The sequence below is a fragment of the Natrix helvetica genome, assembly GCF_964273705.1.
Source record: "Natrix helvetica genome assembly, chromosome: 5".
Taxonomy (NCBI): Eukaryota; Metazoa; Chordata; class Lepidosauria; order Squamata; family Natricidae; genus Natrix; species Natrix helvetica.
Window position 1 is genome coordinate 45,310,593 of NC_138551.1, and position 20,385 is coordinate 45,330,977.

The 20,385-nt window shown below is 39.3% G+C and overlaps 1 protein-coding gene across 3 annotated transcripts in view; it reads left to right on the top strand.

The window, feature by feature from the left end:
- IGF2BP2 (insulin like growth factor 2 mRNA binding protein 2) overlaps window positions 1-15,646 on the top strand; it is a 72,575-nt gene extending 56,929 nt beyond the window's left edge. For 2 of the 3 annotated variants that reach the window (XM_081954474.1, XM_081954473.1), the window contains 8 exons: window positions 952-1,087; window positions 1,404-1,532; window positions 3,392-3,460; window positions 8,571-8,687; window positions 12,937-13,011; window positions 13,947-14,078; window positions 14,287-14,400; window positions 15,122-15,646. In XM_081954474.1, the coding sequence (XP_081810600.1) occupies window positions 952-1,087; window positions 1,404-1,532; window positions 3,392-3,460; window positions 8,571-8,687; window positions 12,937-13,011; window positions 13,947-14,078; window positions 14,287-14,400; window positions 15,122-15,217 (868 nt within the window). In that variant the 3' untranslated portion in view covers window positions 15,218-15,646. The remainder of the gene's footprint in view (window positions 1-951; window positions 1,088-1,403; window positions 1,533-3,391; window positions 3,461-8,570; window positions 8,688-12,936; window positions 13,012-13,946; window positions 14,079-14,286; window positions 14,401-15,121) is intronic. The other variant, XM_081954475.1, reaches the window with a different exon arrangement.
- The last annotated feature ends 4,739 nt before the right edge of the window (window positions 15,647-20,385 follow it).

Here is a 20,385-nt window from a genome sequence, read left to right on the forward strand (position 1 = left end):
TAGTTTTATAGTGCTAATGTTTAATTGAGTTGTAAATTTGCATGGCGCATTCAATTCTGTTTGCTACCCAGAGTCCTTTTAGTATGTGGGTAGCTGTATAAATTTTTAATAATTCATAAACTACATCAGCTTTTAAATAAAATAAAATACATAATATGTCAGTAAAACACCACATGTTTATGTGGCTTGGAAGAATGAGTGAAACAGGAAAATATCCTTACATGAAGGAACATAATAGCACTATAATTCTATAATACTAATTTATTTATAAGGATGAGGGCCTGCTTTCCAGCCGCCATTGTCTTCCTGCTTTTGTCTCTTCGCTGTCTCCATCCATCCATCTATCCATCCATTCCACCAACCTATCTACTTACCTCTGTAATGAAATAGTTAGTGCTAATTAAAATGATTGAAAATAATAAAAGCAGAGTGATAATCTTTACAATGGGAAGTATTTTACAGCAGATGTATGCTAAATTATTCCCTTTCTCCAACACAAGTTATGCTACTGTTTCTGGTTTGGGAACAGTACAAAGTTCATCTAAAAAACCCAGTGATTTATTAATGCAATAAGTAGCCTAGGAACATGAGCCTGTCTTTTTGCACATGGCATTTCTCAAAATCTTCAGTTCACAAGCAACTCTACCATCCAGTGTGATTCAAAGGGTTGCAGTGAGAAATTAAAGGCCTCAAATCTCCTAGTATAAATTCAAGGACGTTATAAAATTATTGGTGGCTTGTTGATTCCAACGTCAACTCTTCCATTCACTGTCGCCTTCTGCCTAAATAGGGTGTTTTTCTAATTTGTTGGGTTTTACCCACCCAGCAATATAATTTAATTGCTTGATTCATTCTAGCAAACTTGCCCTATTAACCACGTTTTAGAGCTGGCTATAAATCCTTTTTTTTTGTATTGAAAGGATATTCATTTGTTATTTTGTGATTGTTTAGTTTGCAGGATTTAACCATTTATAACCCTGAAAGAACCATCACTGTGAAGGGTACCATTGAGGCCTGTACCAATGCTGAAGTAGAGATAATGAACAAACTGCGGGAAGCCTATGAGAATGACATGGTAGCAATCAATGTAAGTTCCCCTCTTACTGTATATGTGTTTTCTTTGTCAAAACCAGTTTCTCAACCTTGGCCTACCTGAAGAAGCGTGGACTTCAGCTTCCAGAATTCCCCAGCCAGCTGGGAATTCTGGGAGTTGAAGTCCACGCATCTTCAGGTAGGCCAAAGTTGAGAAACACTGGTCAAAACCAAGTAATTATTAATCATATAAGAAGCCTAATAAAGACTGAAGTGAACCTGAGATGCTCCAGAACTTGCTAAATAAAATCTTCTTTCCTTCCCTGTCAGATTACATTGTTTATCCCATTTTTCTTTGTGTTTCTTTCTAGCAACAAGCCAATCTCATCCCTGGACTTAATCTCAATGCATTGGGCATCTTCTCAACAGGTTTATCCATGCTTCCCTCAGGAGCTGCAGCCCGTAGACCTGCTATTACTGCTCCCTACAACCCTTTTGCTGTAAGTAGACCCACATGTCCATTTGTAGGTATAGCCAACAACATGGTTCCCAAGTTGCCAGTAGGTATACAGACCTCTGTCTTGAAGATTGCCAAGTTCCCTTCCCCATATTGGCTTTTATACTTATGTACCAGGGGTGGGTTCCGGCTGCCACTACTGCTGGTTTGCTCAGGGGTACGCCCTGCACACCAGCTTGCTTGATGCTCGCTGTGCGTGCATGCGTAGTACAACAAAAATTGCTCTGCGCAGAAGGCAAAAACAAAATGGCGGCACCTATGGCGGCAGCGAGATAACCAGTTTGGGGGTATAGCAGGTCTGGGTCACTGCCGGTTCCAATGACCCAGGCCGCCAAGTTAGTACCGGTTCAGCCGAACCAGTAGGAACCCACCTCTGGTATGTACATTTAAGAATCCAAAGTTTTATAAAGCAGGTTCAGTATCATATTTGTTTCCAAGAAGAGTTCTAGGCTCCAGAAGGGCCTCGTAGGCAATCTTAGAAAATAAACATAATAAAAGAACTGAAGGCCTATCATGATTATTTTCTAAAATTGCCTACAAGGTTGCACTTCAGTGCTTTATTTGGAAGGATGCCTATCTGCCAAGTCCTTTTCTATAAGAGTCTCAAGTGCTTAGGCTCTTTGCTGATATGCTGGCCGTCAGTTCTTTTTAGGAAATAAGGGTTATATAGTATTAGGCTTCCTTTCTTTCTTCGGCTGTGTATAAGAACATGTTTTAATCTGTAAGGGAAATATCAGGTTTGTACTAGGTGCTATCTTTACACAAATGTAATCTCCAATTGTAAATGGAGAGAAACGGCAAGTTCAGTTGCAGCAAAATGGAAGCAAGATTTTCACAGATGACAGTATGGTAGTAGACATCCATTTCTCAGATTACTTTTCATATCGTGAAGGACACTTTCAAACAAGGATAAAACAACATTTATTTAGCACCTCTCTTTGAAAGCCAACTAACATGGGGAAATTTGCCTTTTGTGGCTAAGTGTCTTTTTTAGTGGCATTTGTTTGTAGAAGAAGGGTACTAAGATACTTTGATGTTTTGCATGAACTTAATTTTGAAAACAAAACATATAGAATCATCCTTTATAGATCTGTGACTACATTTGGGAAAAGGTGCATTCTTATTTGGTTACCAGTATGTCATTCCATGCAAATAAGTATGATTTTCACTGTACATTTCTGGTTCTCATATGTTAAAGTCACTGCTCCTTTCTGAGTCTTACACTGGCCTTCAGAATATATGGAAGGAATGATCCAGTTGCTTGGTGGTAGGGCTCTATATACATAGAATTCCAAGGCATCTCCTGTGAATAAGGGATCCTAGACAGATCTTGGAGAGCTACTGCTGCCACTGATCAAGTGGTGCCAGTGGTTTGATTCAGCATAAGACTGATTCATATGTTATTTAATTTTAAGATTGTACAATGGTTCACAACTATGACAATAATAACCATAATTACATGGAGAACTCAGAACAATGAAACAATAAACTAGTACAAATGTACAATTATAAAAATAAATAAATATGAGACAATAGAAGCCATTTAATAGATCTTAATAGCATATAAAATCAAAACTACATTATCTTTTGATTGGAAATAAAATAGAAAAGAGATCAGTTTCAGATTTCTGGAGATGTTATTGAGGAGGCTCAGCTTGTTATAGAGGCCAGTTTTGTAAGACACATAAAGGCCTTTGTGCAAGAACCTAGAGGAATAGCTTCTCAGGTATTTGGGGTTCAGTCCAGTATCTCTCCCAAAAATCTTTTGCGTACATTTCCTGGTACTTACACCCTTAGCTTCTGGCCTGCCCCCACTGATGTTAACTTTTTTTCCTGCCGTAGAGCCAAGCAGCATACCTTTCGGGCCTTAATGGAGCCTCGCTGACTGGCACATATCCCCATCTGCACTCCGTAAGTGCGTTACCCTCTTCTGTCTGGATGCCACCCTTTCATGCACCTTGTTTTATATCATGCCCGCCTTTTGCTTTGCAGGCTTTTAGGCTGCCATCAAATGATTCTGCACTGTGGCAGTTTTCTAAACATTGATTCACACGGTCCTGTTTAGAGAAAGTAACTTAGCTGCGTGATAAAGCTACCAACCAGATCTTCTCTGTCCTTACATGTAGTATTCACTTTACACATTTTGCTTACAGTTCTGGAGGTGCCTACACCAACTGCAACGTTTTGTGTCTCAATGGGCGACTCGCCAGTCAAGATGAAGTATAGAAGTACAGAGGTCTCATAATAGTTGTTGACTATAGATTTCTTGAGGACAATTGATAGCAAAGCACTATTTATCATGTCTCAGAATTAGTTTGCTACTTTGATAATGTTTTACGCATGAACATATAATACTTGTACTATTAGTACAACCCAAAGTTATCTAGTTGAATTGGTAGTGGTTCTCCAAGGTTGCGGAAAAGTTTTATGAGACCCATTTTATTAATAAGAAATTGCAGGGATTGAACCTGAGTTTTTCTGTATGTTATATTATGCACACTACTGCTTGTTTATGTAGCGTCTTGGTGCCTTCTCAGACAGAAACCTCACCAACTGCAGAGATGAATAATTAAATCTCTGAGCTTCAGAAAGCTTCACTTGATACAATTCTGTTATTGCCTAGCGTTCATGTCCATAATGCTAGCTTGGTCTCTCTTGCTCTAGTGCAGTGCTCCTCAATTATTTTCTGTCATGCCCCCCCTAGGAAGAAGAAAACATTTCGCGCCCCCCCCCCCCCGGCGCGACTGTAAATAGTCTAATTTGTCTATAAAATTGTTATAAGTACACCTCTGCATAACATAGCACACCGGTCTTTCCTCGACTCCCACCGTAGTCACATGCTTTCTTTCCTCTTTCCCTCTTACTTGTCTATCCTTCCTTCCACCCTCCCTTCCTCCTTCCCTTCCTTCCTGCCTCCCTTCCAGTTCCCTCCTTCCTCTTTCCCCCTGCCTGCCTGCCTTCTTTCCTCTTTCCCTATCCTCCTATCCTTCCTTTCTCCCTCCTTCCTTCCCTGCCTCCCTTCCAGTTCCATTCTTCCCTCCTTCCTTCTGCCTCCTTCCTGCCTGCTTGCCTTCTTTCCTCTTTCCCTCTTGCTTGTCTATCCTTCCTTCCACCCTCCCTTCCTCCTTCCCTTCCTTCCTGCCTCCCTTCCAGTTCCCTCCTTCCTCTTTCCCCCTGCCTGCCTGCCTTCTTTCCTCTTTCCCTATCCTCCTATCCTTCCTTTCTCCCTCCCTCCTTCCCTGCCTCCCTTCCAGTTCCATTCTTCCCTCCTTCCTTCTGCCTCCTTCCTGCCTGCTTGCCTTCTTTCCTCTTTCCCTCTTGCTTGTCTATCCTTCCTTCCACCCTCCCTTCCTCCTTCCCTTCCTTCCTGCCTCCCTTCCAGTTCCCTCCTTCCTCTTTCCCCCTGCCTGCCTGCCTTCTTTCCTCTTTCCCTATCCTCCTATCCTTCCTTTCTCCCTCCCTCCTTCCCTGCCTCCCTTCCAGTTCCATTCTTCCCTCCTTCCTTCTGCCTCCTTCCTGCCTGCTTGCCTTCTTTCCTCTTTCCCTCTTGCTTGTCTATCCTTACTCCCTCCTCCCTTTCTTCCCTCCCTCCCTGCCAGCAGCTCCTCCAGCATCCCAGCTGGAAGCAGCAGCACAACAGTCGCCGTTACCAGGGGCGAAGGGGTGGGGGTGGCAAGATCGGGCGACCGCCGCCCCTTTGTCCCTTCCCCAACAGCGGCTGTTGCGCTTCCGCTTCCAGACGGAATGTTGGCGGTGGAGCTGCTGGCGGGGAGGCGAGCTACCTGCATAAAGACGCCGCCGAGGGCATGGCAGAATATATCCCGGCTTGAAGTGGCAGCGCTGGGGACTGCTCAGAGACTCATCAGAGCCGCAGGCTGGAGCTGTGCAAAAAGTCTGCTTGGGCTGGGGGGGGGAGGGAGGGAAGCCTGGGACAGCCATGCTTCCCTCCCTCCCACCCCCGCCCGAGCAGGCTTCTTGCACAGATCCAGCCCGCGGCTCTGATGAGTCTCTGAGCAGTCCCCAGCGCTGCCACTTCAAGCCGGGATATATTATGCCTCGCCCACGCCGCCGCCGTTGCACCCAGATGGAAAGGGAGCCTTTGCGCCCCCCTTTACGGAGCCTCGCGCCCCCCCAGGGGGGCGCGCCCCACTATTTGAGAACCGCTGCTCTAGTGGAAGTGGATGATGTGTTGCCCTTCAGATTTTTTTTGAAATTTTAATTCTCATCAGCTGTTACTTTTAATGGTATTGGCTAAGAGTGATGGCAAAGGTCAAAAACAATCTGGAGGATTGTTTCTTACTATTAGACAATCCATGACCCCTTTGGTCATCAGTTTCAAACATATTTCCTTACCAGATTCCTCAATGCCTTCAACAATGACAGTTTCCAATGTATTGCCTTCACTGGAAAAGCTGGGACACATTCAGAGATGTATCAGCCTTGAAAATAGTCCATGTTGAACTTTATAACGCAGTCAAATGTCAGCACAAGAAAAGTTTTATGACATTTTGTATTAGGTCATAAAGTGTTTCAGGATAATTTTTATGTCATAAAATGTTTATAACATTTGCCAAATTTCAATTCCACAGGAGTCGTGGCTTCCAGATTTTGGACACATTCTATAAGCTAGTTCATTTAAGGTATCTCAACTGAAAAGTTTTCCCCTATGGTGTACCTTCTTGGCCAGTTAAAGGTCATACAAATCAGAGTTTAGTAATATATAGATCCTCAATTAAACCATTGGAAATTGTCAGTTCTTGAAAAGTGACATTCAATAAGAATGGCAAATTTCCCCTTCCTGTCCTACTTTTACGCTTTGCTATATCATTCATTTTTAATAATGATGGCCTTTGTGGGACATTCCAGTATTTTCAGACAAAACTGCATATGCTTATCTGGGAGTGGAGTCCTAAGATCACTGGGTGTATGTTTAGTTCTTCATTTCATAAAGTTGTAGAGCTGTGAATTATCAGTCTTTTCACTCTGTTTGTATCTGTGTGTGTTGGGATCTTTTGCTCATTTACAGTTTAGTTCTTCAGTCCTAATATAAGCTAGAGCAGTGTTTCTCAAACTTGGCGACTTTAAGTCCTGTGGACTTCAACTCCCAGAATTCCCCAGCCAGCTATGCTGGCTGGGGGATTCTGGGAGTTGAAGTCCACAGGACTTAAAGTCGCCAAGTTTGAGAAACACTGAGCTAGAGAATAATTTTAGTGATGCTTTACAGCCTGATATCTCTTGATATGCATTTCTATTATAGAAAGAATTGGAATCCAAAAGATTTTCTCCAAGCAAAGTTGAAAGTACATAGGAAAAGTAGAGGAGTCAAGCCCTTATTGTCAGTGTTGCTGTTATCCTTTCAATAATTGCCTGGCGTAGTATTTAGTATTCATGAGTCTCAATGACTACAGGAAGTTATTGTTGTGTTATTTAAATTTGAATACCACCTGACTTCCAATGACTTGGTCACTGAGAAGGAAATAACATTAAAAGAACTAATATTAATTTATTAATTATTGAACTTGTATGCCCTATCCCCAATTACTCTAGGTGGCTTACAATAATAAGCAGAAATTACAATAAAATCAGTAACATAAGTAGTCCACAATTGAGACTGACAGCTCAATTGCTAAATGATGTGGCCGCTAAGTGAAAAACCGTGTGACTGCAACTGTGCTTATGATTTTAGTTCAATTTTTCTTTGTTTTATAGCATCAGAAGGATGTGATCCCAAACAGCCTAGGGTCAGCCTAAAAGGCAGGGAAGTTTTCCAGAACCTGAACTATGAGGAAACTGGGTAAAAGGGCTAATCTTATAGCTCTTTTTCCCCACTCCTCCCCCCTTTGAAATGCTTACCTCAGTGCTGGGATAATTAGCAAAAAGAGAATTAATGTTTGCATTTTCATTCATCAGAGAGGAAGGGTTTGCAAGACAATAAGCAGACACATAATGAGAAATACACATTGAAAGAAATGGACTAGCATTGGCTGTTTGCTTAGCATGTTTGCAACTGTGATTGCTTAGCATGTTTGCAACTATGAGCCAAAGGTGGGAAAGTGACTAAAGTCTTGTCAGTTATAGGCAGCAGTTGCCAGACAGCTAATTAAAATCACAGAGTTCAGCTTGTTAACTTGCAGTTAGCACCTTTTGGTTTAAGTGCTGTACTACAGAGAAAAACAGCTCAAGAAGAGATAACCCTCTCTGCTCTGCAAAACAAAGGGAAGAAAAAATGGCACAGGTCAATGTGTACTGACTGATGTAATAAAGAATATGTGACTGAGAAGACACCACAAAGGTCGTAAATAAAGGCATGATTGCAAAGTCATTTTTTTCATTACTATTGTAACTTTGAATGGTTGCTGCCTGAGGCAGTAGCTAAATGATATTTATTTGTACTGAAAATTACTGATCTTCCTTCTTGTTGATCTTGTTCTTCTATCTCCTGTCTTATAGAAGCTAATATAGTGTTCTTAATATGGTACAAGATTATGATGGTTAGTAATATACAATGTGAATTGGATACCATTTAATAAAATACTTCCCTCTTATATTTTATTAATTAGGATTGTAAAAGAGAGCTTAATGCATATTTATACATGAAATGATTGTTCTAATTTGTGTATATCTGTGTAGAAAATATTTATTTTCTAGGTGTAGAACCTTGTATAGTTGCCATCAAGAGTCATTAGGGTATCTTGAGAGTCTGCTTCTTACAACGTCTTATGTGCTGTGGGATTACCAATTGAATGAGAGATAAAGGAATACCGGAACCATGTTATAATCTTTTATCTTCCCCACAATTTTGTAATTTTCTTCAGGATGAAGTAAGGCTGAAGCGCAACTAAACGTTTGCTTTTTTCCAGTAGTATTTGACATTAACAAGCTGGCTTTTCTTCCTCTTTTTCTCTGTTCCTGCATGCAAATCATTTCAAATGTACAAGATAACCCAACTTGGGAGGCAAAAATCATTCTCAACTCCTTGTCTTCTCCCAAGGTACATGATGTCTTATTTTGCTATCCACAGTTGCCAGAGCAAGAAGTGGTGAACTTGTTCATCCCAACCCAGGCAGTAGGTGCCATTATTGGAAAAAAGGGCCAACATATTAAGCAGCTAGCAAGATTTGCAGGTGCTTCAATCAAGGTAAAATGTGTGATTGTACCATCGCCCTCTTTTAACTATTGCTATGTTTTGTTTTGTTTTTCCATCACATAAACCAAAGTCTTATACTGAACTTTGATCAGAAAATGAGGGTGTTGGACTAGGATTGGGGTTCAAATCCACTGTCAGCCAAGGAGGACAATCATTTTCTCTCAGCCTAATTTACATTACAGGGTTATTTTTGTGAGGATAAAATGAAGGAAGATCCCGTGTAAGCTGTCTCCAGCTCTGAAGATAATGCAGGATATAAACTAAAAAAGTAAAGAAAAATAATTAACCAAGACTAAGGAATTTATTGACCTTCAAATAATGAAGAACTAGCAACTCCAGCATGCATGACCAAGTAGTAAAGGGACACTGGGAGTTCCAAAAAGCCAGTTCATACTGATTCATAAAGAGCTGGGCAATCTTTGGGAAACAAGGACTACATGAGATTCTGGGGCTACATGTATGTACCCGCAAGAAAATTTCTGTAAGAATTTAATATATATGTGCTCAGTTACATGAAAATATATTACATTGAAAACCTAACCAGTACAGGATTCACTGTCATGATACTCTACTCTCAAAAACTTTCCTGCAAACATTTGTTTCTTTCTGTAACAAACAAGATAAGAAGCATTTCTTTAAGCAGTGCAACTTTCTTTAAATGAAGCAGTAATCTTCTGAGACCATTAAAAAAACTATTTTTCCACTGTATGTGTATCTATTTCTACAAACCCTATGCCTACTTAAGAGTTAAGGACGTTAATTACACAGCTGCCAACCTGATAGAACTGGTGAGACTTAATCACTAGTTCAACCTTCTCCTAGGTCTACTGTCCAAGAAAACCAAGTTATTTTCTGCACCTCTCTGCCTCTTTGTGTCTTTGGGCATTCTTCTAACAGATTGGTTGCCATTTTCTTTCTTTCTTTCTTTCTTTCTTTCTTTCTTTCTTTCTTTCTTTCTTTCTTTCTTTCTTCTTTCTTTCTTTCTGACTGCTAAGAAAGCAGGGGAGACTTACTTCACATATAACTCACTTGTTTTTCCTCCTTTGCACGCCTTCTAATGTCAGTAGACTAGTTAGGATAGTGAGCTATTGTAGTGAAAGAAGTACCGTATTTTTCGGAGTATAAGATGCACCAAGGTTTTGAAGAGGCAAATTAAAAAAAAGCAGGTAGGTAGATAGATAGAGGGAAAGAGAGGGAGAGAGAAATACAGTAGGTAGGTAGGGAGAGAGAGAGAGTAGGTAGGTAGGTAGGTAGCTGGAGGGAGGGAGGGAGAGAGCGAAAAAAATACAGTAGGTAGGTAGGGAGAGAGAGGTAGGTAGAGGGAGAGAGAGAGAAATACAGTAGATAGATAGGGAAAGAGAGAGTAGGTAGGTAGGTAGAGGGATAGAGAAATACAGTAGGTAGGTAGGAAGAGAGAGTAGGTAGGTAGGGAGGGAGAGAGAGAGAGAGAGAGAGAGAAATACAGTAGGGAGGGAGGGTAGGTAGGTAGATAGAGGAAGAGAGAGAGAGAGAAATACAGTAGATAGATAGGGAGAGAGAGAGTAGGTAGGTAGGTAGAGGGATAGATAAATACAGTAGGTAGGTAGGAAGAGAGAGTAGGTAGGTAGAGAGAGAGAGAGAGAGAGAAATACAGTAGGTAGGGAGGGAGAGAGGGTAGGTAGGTAGATAGAGGAAGAGAGAGAGAGAAAGAGAGAAAGAAATACAGTAGATAGGTAGGGAGAGGGAGAGAGTAGGTACAGGAGGGAGGGAGGGTAGGTAGGTAGATAGAGGAAGAGAGAGAGAGAAATACAGTAGATAGATAGGGAGAGAGAGAGTAGGTAGGTAGGTAGAGGGATAGATAAATACAGTAGGTAGGTAGGTAGAGAGAGAAATACAGTAGGTAGGGAGGGAGAGAGGGTAGGTAGGTAGATAGAGGAAGAGAGAGAGAGAGAGAAAGAGAGAAAGAGAAATACAGTAGATAGGTAGGGAGAGGGAGAGAGTAGGTAGGTAGGTATAGAGAAGGAGAGAGAAATACAGTAGGTAGGTAGGTAAATGTTTCCAGGTGTATTTATCCATGTGCTGGAGAAGGAAATTGCTAACAACCTGCAGCCCTTAAGACTTGTTTCTGCTGGCACAGCACTTGATCAATGTATTTCTCATCAACCACTCTAACTAAAGAGCTTTCCAAAAGGATAAAAAAAAGTTTTTGCACTCTGCAAACCTCCCCAAAACGGCCTGTTTTTCACTAAATAAAAGGCATGAATAGCCTGGGGGGGGCTTGCAGAGTGCTCTTGGGAGGGGGGCAAAACCGAGCAAAAAACGACCCGTTTTCCACGAAAATGGGCCCGTTTTTCAGCAAACAATTGTATCCATAGCCTTATGGAGGCTTATAGAGTGCTGCTGGGGACTGGGAGGGCAGGCAAAAAACGGGCCATTTTTTACTTATTTCTGCCCACCCCAGCCCTCAGAAGTACTCTGGAAGCCTCCATAAGGGTATGCACGGCCCTTTTTGTGAAGGGGGCAGGGCTTCGGGAGGCAAAAAAATGCTGTATTCAATGAATAAGACACACCCAGATTTTCAGCCTCTTTTTTGAAGAAAAAAGGTACGTCTTATACTCCGAAAAATATGGTAATTTTCTCACCCAATAATTATCTTAACACAACAGCACTTTCCAAAATCCTTTTATTGGGCTTCCATATACAGTAAACTTATTATTCTGAGAAGGCTTTCCCCCCAAAATTAATAGTACTCCTAGGGAGAATAGCTGACTGATCGACTGAACAAATGTTAGCTAATATTGAATGTAGTCCACAGGTTAGTTATCCTTTTATACCTTATTGACACCAAACCATAAAACCCTTCTTTTCATTCATTTTATGAATTGCAGTTGCTTCCATTATTACAGTAATGTAAATTACTGACCACTGCAAACAACAATGTACCAGTGAAAAAGAAGAAATATTTGTGGGGAAAGAGAATTCCTTTCTGGATAAATAACTGCAGATCTTAGCTATGGACATCGCTTTAGAAGGCAATTGTTTTCTCCCAACCTTCAAATACTGTAGACTGATGTAGAAAAGACGGCTGGATGAGTATACAGAAAAGCAGTGTATTTAAGAAATGATTCATTATGAGAGACTGACTCAAGCAACTTCTGGGACTGTCTGATGAGTCGGCCTGACTTGTCCTTACATTACATGAGCAAAGCAGGTTTGGGTAAAGTTTCACCAATCAGAGTAATGTGAATGAATCCCATGAATAAGACTTTTGGATTGCACCAAAACTACTGCTAAACCTATTTGAATACATTTTATGTAGAACAATTGCTAATTTAATAAGTAATTATTTTTTAATATGGTTTTCACTCTGAAGCTCATTCCTATGGTAAAAATTGAGAAATGAGACATTTTCCTCAAGAAAATAATTGGAGACTTCGCTGAACTCCATCAGGATGTTTTGATGTGTTTTGCTTTTTACAAAATGGTCTCTGTCGTTTTGCTTTGTTCTCTCACACTCATCTTCAACTAGTATTCAGATGTAATTATTACATATTATAATAATTATTCTATACTATATTATTACAAGATTCCCACAATCTCCTATGGTAATGGCTAAGAACTTCATGGCTATCCAAAATATAGTAACTGTTGGGAAAAGATATCTTAGGTTAATTGCAGCAATGTTTTACCACCAGTGAAAGAAGACTTTCTTTTCTCCCTTATTTTGAGCAAGAGGCTCCATCTTTGAAGAAAAGATTCCAGAAATTGTTATTGGTCACTCTAAGAAACAGAATAGAATCTGTATTGTTAAAAATGAAGAACAGTTTTTCAGTTGCACCCCTTTGTAGTTGAAATTGCTACTCAAAATCAAACACAATAAAAATTGCTTTAAAAACTAGATACAATAAAGAATCCAGAGATGAATACAAGAACCGATCTAGATTTTCAGTAAGAGTCATACGTTTTCAGTGTAGTGGAATCCACAGCAGCGTAGGAACAGCTTGCCTCCAGAAGTTGTGAATGCCCCAACACTGGAAGTCTTTAAGAAGATGTTGGATAGCCATCTGTCTGAAACGGTATAGGGTTTCCTGCCTAGGCAGGGGGTTGTACTAGAAGACCTCCAAGGTCCCTTCCAACTCTACTATTGTATTGTATTACTTCGAACTTCAGAGCTGCTTCATTAGTTTTTGTATTACATCGAGAAGCATTGATTGAAAAATACATTTGTTATATACATTGTTGTGTTCTCTGTAACTTGCAGATTGCACCAGCTGAGAGTCCAGATGCCAGTGAGAGGATGGTTATAATTACAGGGGCCCCAGAAGCACAATTCAAGGTCAGTATTAATAAGCTTTTATCATGAAAAGCAAAACATTTGCCTGCTTCTTTATTCCAGCTACTGAAATGATGTGGGTAGCAGCTGTTCAAGGGGACAGATACGCTGGCAGAGCAAGCAACCTATCATTTTTACTGCTGCTTACCCCATTGTTGCAGGGATATGGACTCAAGCAATCCTCACAGCCATAGCTTGGAACATCATCACAATAGTATCCAGTCACTTTTTTCAGTGCCATTGTAACTTTGAATGGCCACTAAAGGAATTGTTGTAAATCAAGGATTACCTGTAATTTTATATACATAGTATTTCATATGTACCCACTTATAAGTAAATCTCCCCGTGTTTAGTGAGGCTATTCGAGGTACATGTGCATCGGATAGCAACCTCAATCTCATAATGCTAGAAAGAGTTCTTTTTTGCTGCAGTTAGAACAGATTTGTGGCCAAAGCCTTTTTGAAACTTTATAAGCGTATGTAATTTCACTACCATTTAAGTCCCAAAATAGGACAAATCATGCTTTAAATACTATATGTTACACACTATCTGATGGGATTATAACTTTTCTAACTGATAAGGAGAGAATAACTGGCCTGTGTCCTTTTTTTTAAAAAAAATGACTGGCTTTTCTAAATAAAATTGGTTTTTAGGAACAACCGCCGTCCTTGTTCCTTTGCTAAATTTGGTATTGCACACAGGCTGGGCGAATCCTCAACACAGCACCTAATACTGATGTCATACTGGATAGGTTAAGTAATTTCAAGCTCTTTATCAACCACCATTCAAAAACTCAATTCTTTTCTCATGAAACACCAAAATGGATTCTTTGTATCATGAATATATATTACAAATTAAATTTCATCTTTTTTCTCAAAGCTTTCTTTCGCTGGTTGATGAATAATAAAAAGACTCCATTGACCTAATTTCTACCTTAGGCCCAAGGACGGATATTTGGAAAACTGAAAGAAGAAAACTTTTTCAATCCAAAAGAGGAAGTGAAGCTTGAAGCTCACATCAAGGTGCCTTCTTCTGCAGCAGGTCGGGTGATAGGAAAAGGTGGCAAAACGGTAAGTGTGATAAATCTTACATTGAAGGATGAAAGTGAATAACTAGTGAATAAAATACAGTACATAGTATAACTCTGAAATAAGAAAGTAGTTTAAAGCAAAAATTGATGTTTGTTTGACATCAAAAGCAAATGAGAGCATCTTCGCTTTATGTTAATTTGATGATAAACCACATTAGAACTTTTTTCCTGTATACTTGCTGTTATAGGTGAATGAACTACAGAATTTAACTAGTGCAGAAGTAATTGTACCACGTGACCAAACTCCTGATGAAAACGAGGAAGTTGTTGTCAAAATAATTGGTCACTTCTTTGCCAGTCAGGTATAGTAGTACTGTAAAATAATGTGTTCAGTAAGTAGCTAATCAATCTTGAAACTGCTATTTGAATGACATGGAAATGCATGCTCCTTCCCGGTTTAGGTGTATGCAATCAGAATGGTGGAAGCAGTCATGCCCATCTTCATTAATATCTTCTACCCCACTCCTGAAAATGCTAGAGAGACACTTTTGTTTATGGCAATTGGCTATTTTCTTTGAGGACAAAGAACCAAAAGAGAACAAAACCCAAATCTCGTTTGCAGCAACACCATTTGCTATATCTCTCCATCCATTCTGGTGAGCCAACTTTGCTTACAGCAAAGTTGTGGTCACACAATTCTTCATACCTTGCTTTTTGTTCTGTATTTGTTTCCCCGAAGTATATACATATTCTCATTTTTTAAAAAGAAATCCCATAATGCTTTGCAAATACTTATGGATGCTTTAGGTTGGTGTTTAGGGAAAACAAATTCTCCAGGAAATAATTATAATTTTCTGCTAAAGTAATGTTTAAGTTCTAAACTAAAGAGCAGGGAAAATGAGGCAACATTCCTAAATGTCACAATATCAGTGTTTTGCTAACACAATGCATAGTCCATTCATTGTTTATGAGTTTCTCCATACTGAAGAGGATTAATATACACATCCTAATCAATAGAGAGACAGCTTTCCAATTTTCTCCTTTTTGAAACCAACAAGTACTCTGTCTTTCTCCCTATTATAGACTGCTCAGCGCAAGATCAGGGAAATTGTCCAGCAAGTGAAACAGCAGGAACAGAAACATCCACAAGGCACCCCGGCCTCACAACGCAGCAAATGAGGCTGCAGGGTGCTGGCCAGCAACAACTGATGAATGTAGCCCTTCCAACACCTGATAGAATCACCGGACCAGGGAGCAAACCAAAGACTATCTGACGGCATCCAAGTCTGCCCAAGAGGCTGGGGCTCTACAGAGGACATCCAGTACCCAGGGAGTGGGAAGGGATGGGCTTCAGCCAGCAGGAACTGCCTCTCTCACCCCATAGTCTCATGGAGTCTCTCTAACAGTACAACGCTATCCCTTTAGTTGGACTAACATAGGCAGAAATTTTGCAAAAATTTTCTGTACATGTATGTACATACTAGGAAAGCATTTTTTTTTACACAGTGCATGAGCTGCTGCACCAGATAGCATTAATATATTTTAGAATTAATCTAGCTAACTAAACTAACTCCAGTCTTTAATTTTTTAACGATTACATTTTTTTTTTTTTTAGAAAAAGCCAGCTTTTCTAGACTAAAATTAAAAGGCTAGTCCGTTATGGGTTTCTAACAGAAAGTAGGATGGGGACGTAGGATAGCCAGAACAAAATTGAAACGAGACTCAAAGGTGAACAATACTTTGAAGGACTTCAGGATGATTAATGGTAGCAGCACACCATCATAGATTGCCTGTAAGTGCCAACAGAAGGGATACCGTCTTGTTAGCAGAGGAATCTCTATGCATTTCTTTCTCCAGCTCATGTGATCTTCTCTTTGCTTCACAGATCTCAAACTGGTTTTTGCATACAGTCTCTCATTTTGTACCAGGGTGCAATCCTCCAAGTACATGTGCATGTGTACGTGCATATATATATATATATATATATATATATATATATATATATATATATATATATATATATATATATATATATATATATATATATATATATATATATATATATATATATATATATATATATATATATATATATATATATATATATATATATATATATATATATATATATATATATATATATATATATATATATATATATATATATATATATATATATATATATATATATATATATATATATATATATATATATATATATATATATATATATACATACATACACACACACACACACATACACGGTGTATGTGTGTATGTGTTGCATATACACACAGACACACACAAAATGCCAAGCTTTATATCAGTTTCCTGAAAGGGTGGGGGAGGGGAAAACTTTTACCCTGCTTACAGGAAAACAGAGCACACTTGGTACTTTTGCATGCAGAATGCTGCCACCAATACTTTGGGAAATGGATTTTTAAAATGGGATTAACAAGAGGGTGTTGGCCCAGGGCATGAAAATTGCAACTTTTTTCAAAAAAAAAAAAGAAACAAACTACCTCAGGTGTTTTCATACCTCAGCACCTTGCTCTTGTGTGTCCCTTTTTGAGATTTTGTATGCCTTGTAAAACTGAGAGTTGGAGCATTTTTTTATTTTTTTAATAAAACTGAGTTGGAAATAAATTTAGACAAAAGACAGCTGCCAGGTGGAAGAAAACATCATTCTGTATGATGATTATTCTGTATTATTCTTCTGCTAGATGTGAGTCAATAACCTTCAAACATAGTAATAATAAAAAAATAGAAGTGCAAGAGACACTGGAGCAGAACTCCTGAGTTTGACAGGTTAAACACACTATTAAGAGTTTTTCTGTGCTAACAGATGGATGTTATGCTGGTTCTGTGAACATGCCATTGTATCATCAAATTGAAACACCAGTTTTCTCTACTTTAAAACAGTGTTCTGTGGAAAAGCAAACAAACAAAAAAAAAAACAAAATACATCCAGCTAACAAGACCTGACCTCTGTAGTTTTATTTAACTACAAAGTTGGAAAATAGATGGGGTGCAAACCTTCCTCTCTCTAATCTCTATCTTCCCTTGCTTTAAATTAGAGGACCTTTTGTGGTCTTGTGAGGTCAGTGGGTGGAACAGAAACAAAGATGTGTTTTGTACAAGTACCTGGTGCAGATTCATTTAAATTACAGTGGCAACATCAAATCAGATAGTTTCAGCCATGAAACCAACATATCAGTGCAACGATCCAGTTTAAAGCATCCCTCCCAGTTTATTATGTCCAGCCATTGTTTGAAGGCATACACTGAAAGGGAGGGGCTTTTTAACTAAGATGCCACTACTACGGACGTCAAAAACACGTGTTTCATCTGCATTTTCAGGAGACATTTAACAAAGCCTTTTACAAGTAAAATGAAAGACGTAGGACTAAACCAGTGCTTCTCAATTATTTTCTGTCATGCCCCCCCTAGGAAGAAGAAAACATTTTGCGCCCCCCCGTAAATAGTATCATGTCTATAAAATTGTTATAAGTACACCTCTGCATAACACTGTATCCTTATTAACGTATAAGAGAATAAAAAAAGAAAGAAATGTGGATCAATTTACAACAAAGAATAGCTTTATTAAATGTAGCAGAAAAGATTTAAAGGAGCACAGGATTTAAAGGAACACAATATTAAAAAAAAAACTTTAACCTGCAAAACAAAAATATATAAAATAATTTGAGCTGAGCCCCCCTTTATGGAGCCTCGCGCCCCCCCTGGGGGGCCCGCCCCACTATTTGAGAAGCACTGGACTAAACCAAGATGATCTGAAAACTTAAAACATTTTGTGTGAGTGTATATCTGGCTTATTTACTGTGATGGGAAAAAATATTTTCTAAGATAAAGTTTACAGAGAGCTAATAACTTACAGCAGAGGTTCTCAACAGTTGGTCAGGACACTTGGAGATCATAGCCAATTTAGGTCATAGTTGCTTTTAAAATCTGATCAGGCTTGTGAAAACAAAGTTCGGAGCATTGTCAAAAATTACCTCAGCCTTTGTGAAGCTACAAGCGGGCAGCTGCAGTACAAAGTTGGAGAACTCCTTGATATATAGAATAAAATATAATCATTGAAAGCAAGAAATAAAGTTTTTCTGCCCAACTGTCACAGTGAAATCACAGTGAAATCATCTATTTTATTCATGGACGATTACATTTGTTCATTATTTTAGTGGGTTGTGGGTTGAGGAGTGTTTGAGAGTTTGGAACGTTTGAGAGCCTGTTTTAACGAATTAACGACATTTTGAAAGATACTTGTTTTCCTTTGTAGAACTTAACTTGGTCCTATTAGGAGCTTCTTACAAACAAAGTAGAGCCAAAGATTAACATTTCTCCATTGGTTCATCCCCAAATCTCGTTATTCTGGGTTCAAAAAAGACCTTCACACATGAACAGAGGGCATATTCTCTCAATAGAGTCTCCAACTCATTGCCTGTCTGCCTCCTGCTACTGAGGCAACCTGAAGGCTGCCTATGCATTCTGTCCTGTAAGGGTCACCTGAGAGGAGACAACTTGCTGGGCTCCAATTGTATTGCTGCAAGACTGTCCGTCCCATCCGACCACAAGGCTCCTTAACCTTTTATGCTTTCATTGAAAAGACTCTTAGAGACCCCAGGTCTTAGAAATAATGGTCTCATGAAAGGCCTTCAATACTTCAAATTCTATTCTGGCCCTTTCCTCCATTTAATTGTCCTGAATTTAATTCAGTTTTCTTGCTTGAAACTGCCCAGTTTAGAGCACAAAGATAGGAGATTCAAGCTAGTACTCAAAGCTAGAAACACACATTTACACAACAATTTGCAGAATTCTGACTTCTGATATGCAAAGACTTTAGTCTGCATGGATCTAACTTCTGCTTCCTCCCTCCCAACAAAACTAGCCACCTCACTTAAACTACATCTTTGCTGGGTTGTCAGTGACTCCTCAAGAGGACAAGCGGCCAAAGGATGATCATGGATTTGGATGAGCAACAATAGGGCAATTCCTGCCTCAAAGTGACACACCTTCCCTCTGCCACAAATGCTCACAGGTTACAAATGGAAATACTTTTACTGTAGAGAATGCAAGGGGGAGGGAAGAAGAGCCCTGTTATCCTGTCCAGAAGGGACACTGAATCAACAAGAGACAGGGAGCGGAGAATGAAAAGACTCTTCCCTGCTCTTCTGCAGCTGTAGGGGCTAACTCCTCTCTACATTAGGGCAGGTATTGTGACCTTGACCCTGAGACATGGTAAAAGGGTTACAGTGGTGGCAATGATTTTGACATCAGTATACTTTCTTCTCATTGAATAGTCTGAATAAGCCCTTTCAGAGTAAATGGCAGTATCTGCTGTTAAATTTCTCGTTTGGAAGCACAGCTTTTAAACCAGGGGTCTCCAATCTTGGTAACTTTAAGACTTGTGGACCTCAACTCCCAGAATTCCTCAGCCAGCATTGAGATCCACAAGTCTTAAAGTTGCCAAGGTTGGAGAGCCCTGGTTTAAACTATGCTTACTAGAAATGCAATCAAATTATTCTCAAACACCTAGACAATGTGTAAAACTGATAGTTAAACTATATTGGAAGAGCTGGCACAATTCAGCACTGATCAGCCAATGCTAATCACTCTAGTAGAATTTATTTCTAGAGAGGATAGGGTTTTTTTTAAATGTAACTTTGAATATATCTTTACCAAGGTCCCACAAACCATCACAGTTCCATTTCTGTTGTATTCTACAGTAAAAGACTTGATTCTGCCCAGGACACAGGTTTACTTTATAATGAAATTACTTCCTGTAAACATATCTGCATTGTCATCTCTGTTTAACAGAAGTCAGGACTTCATTATTAACCTCATTTGCTGATTGTCCACTATAGTGTATAATAAGGAAGTGAGGTGAAATACCATGCATAGAATAATAGAAAACTGGGCAACAAATATAGGTAATCCTCACAACAGTTCATTTACTGTCCATTTGAAGTTACAATGGTACTGAAAAAAGTGACATGACCATTTTTCACTTATGATCATTGCAGCATCCCCATGGTCATGTGATTTACATTTGGACACTTGACAGTGGATTCATATTTATGATGGCTGCAGTGTCCTGGGGTCATGAGACCATCTTTTGTGAACTTCTGATAAGCCAAGCCAATGGGGAAACCGGATTCACTTAACAATCGTGTTACTAATTTAACAACTGCAGCGATTCACTTAACAAATATGGCAAGAAAAGTCATGAAATGGGTCAAAACTCACTTAGCAATTTTTTCACTTAGCAACACAAATTCTGGGCTCAATTGTGGTCGCAGGTTGAGGACTACCTGTACTTTCCAAAGCAATGGA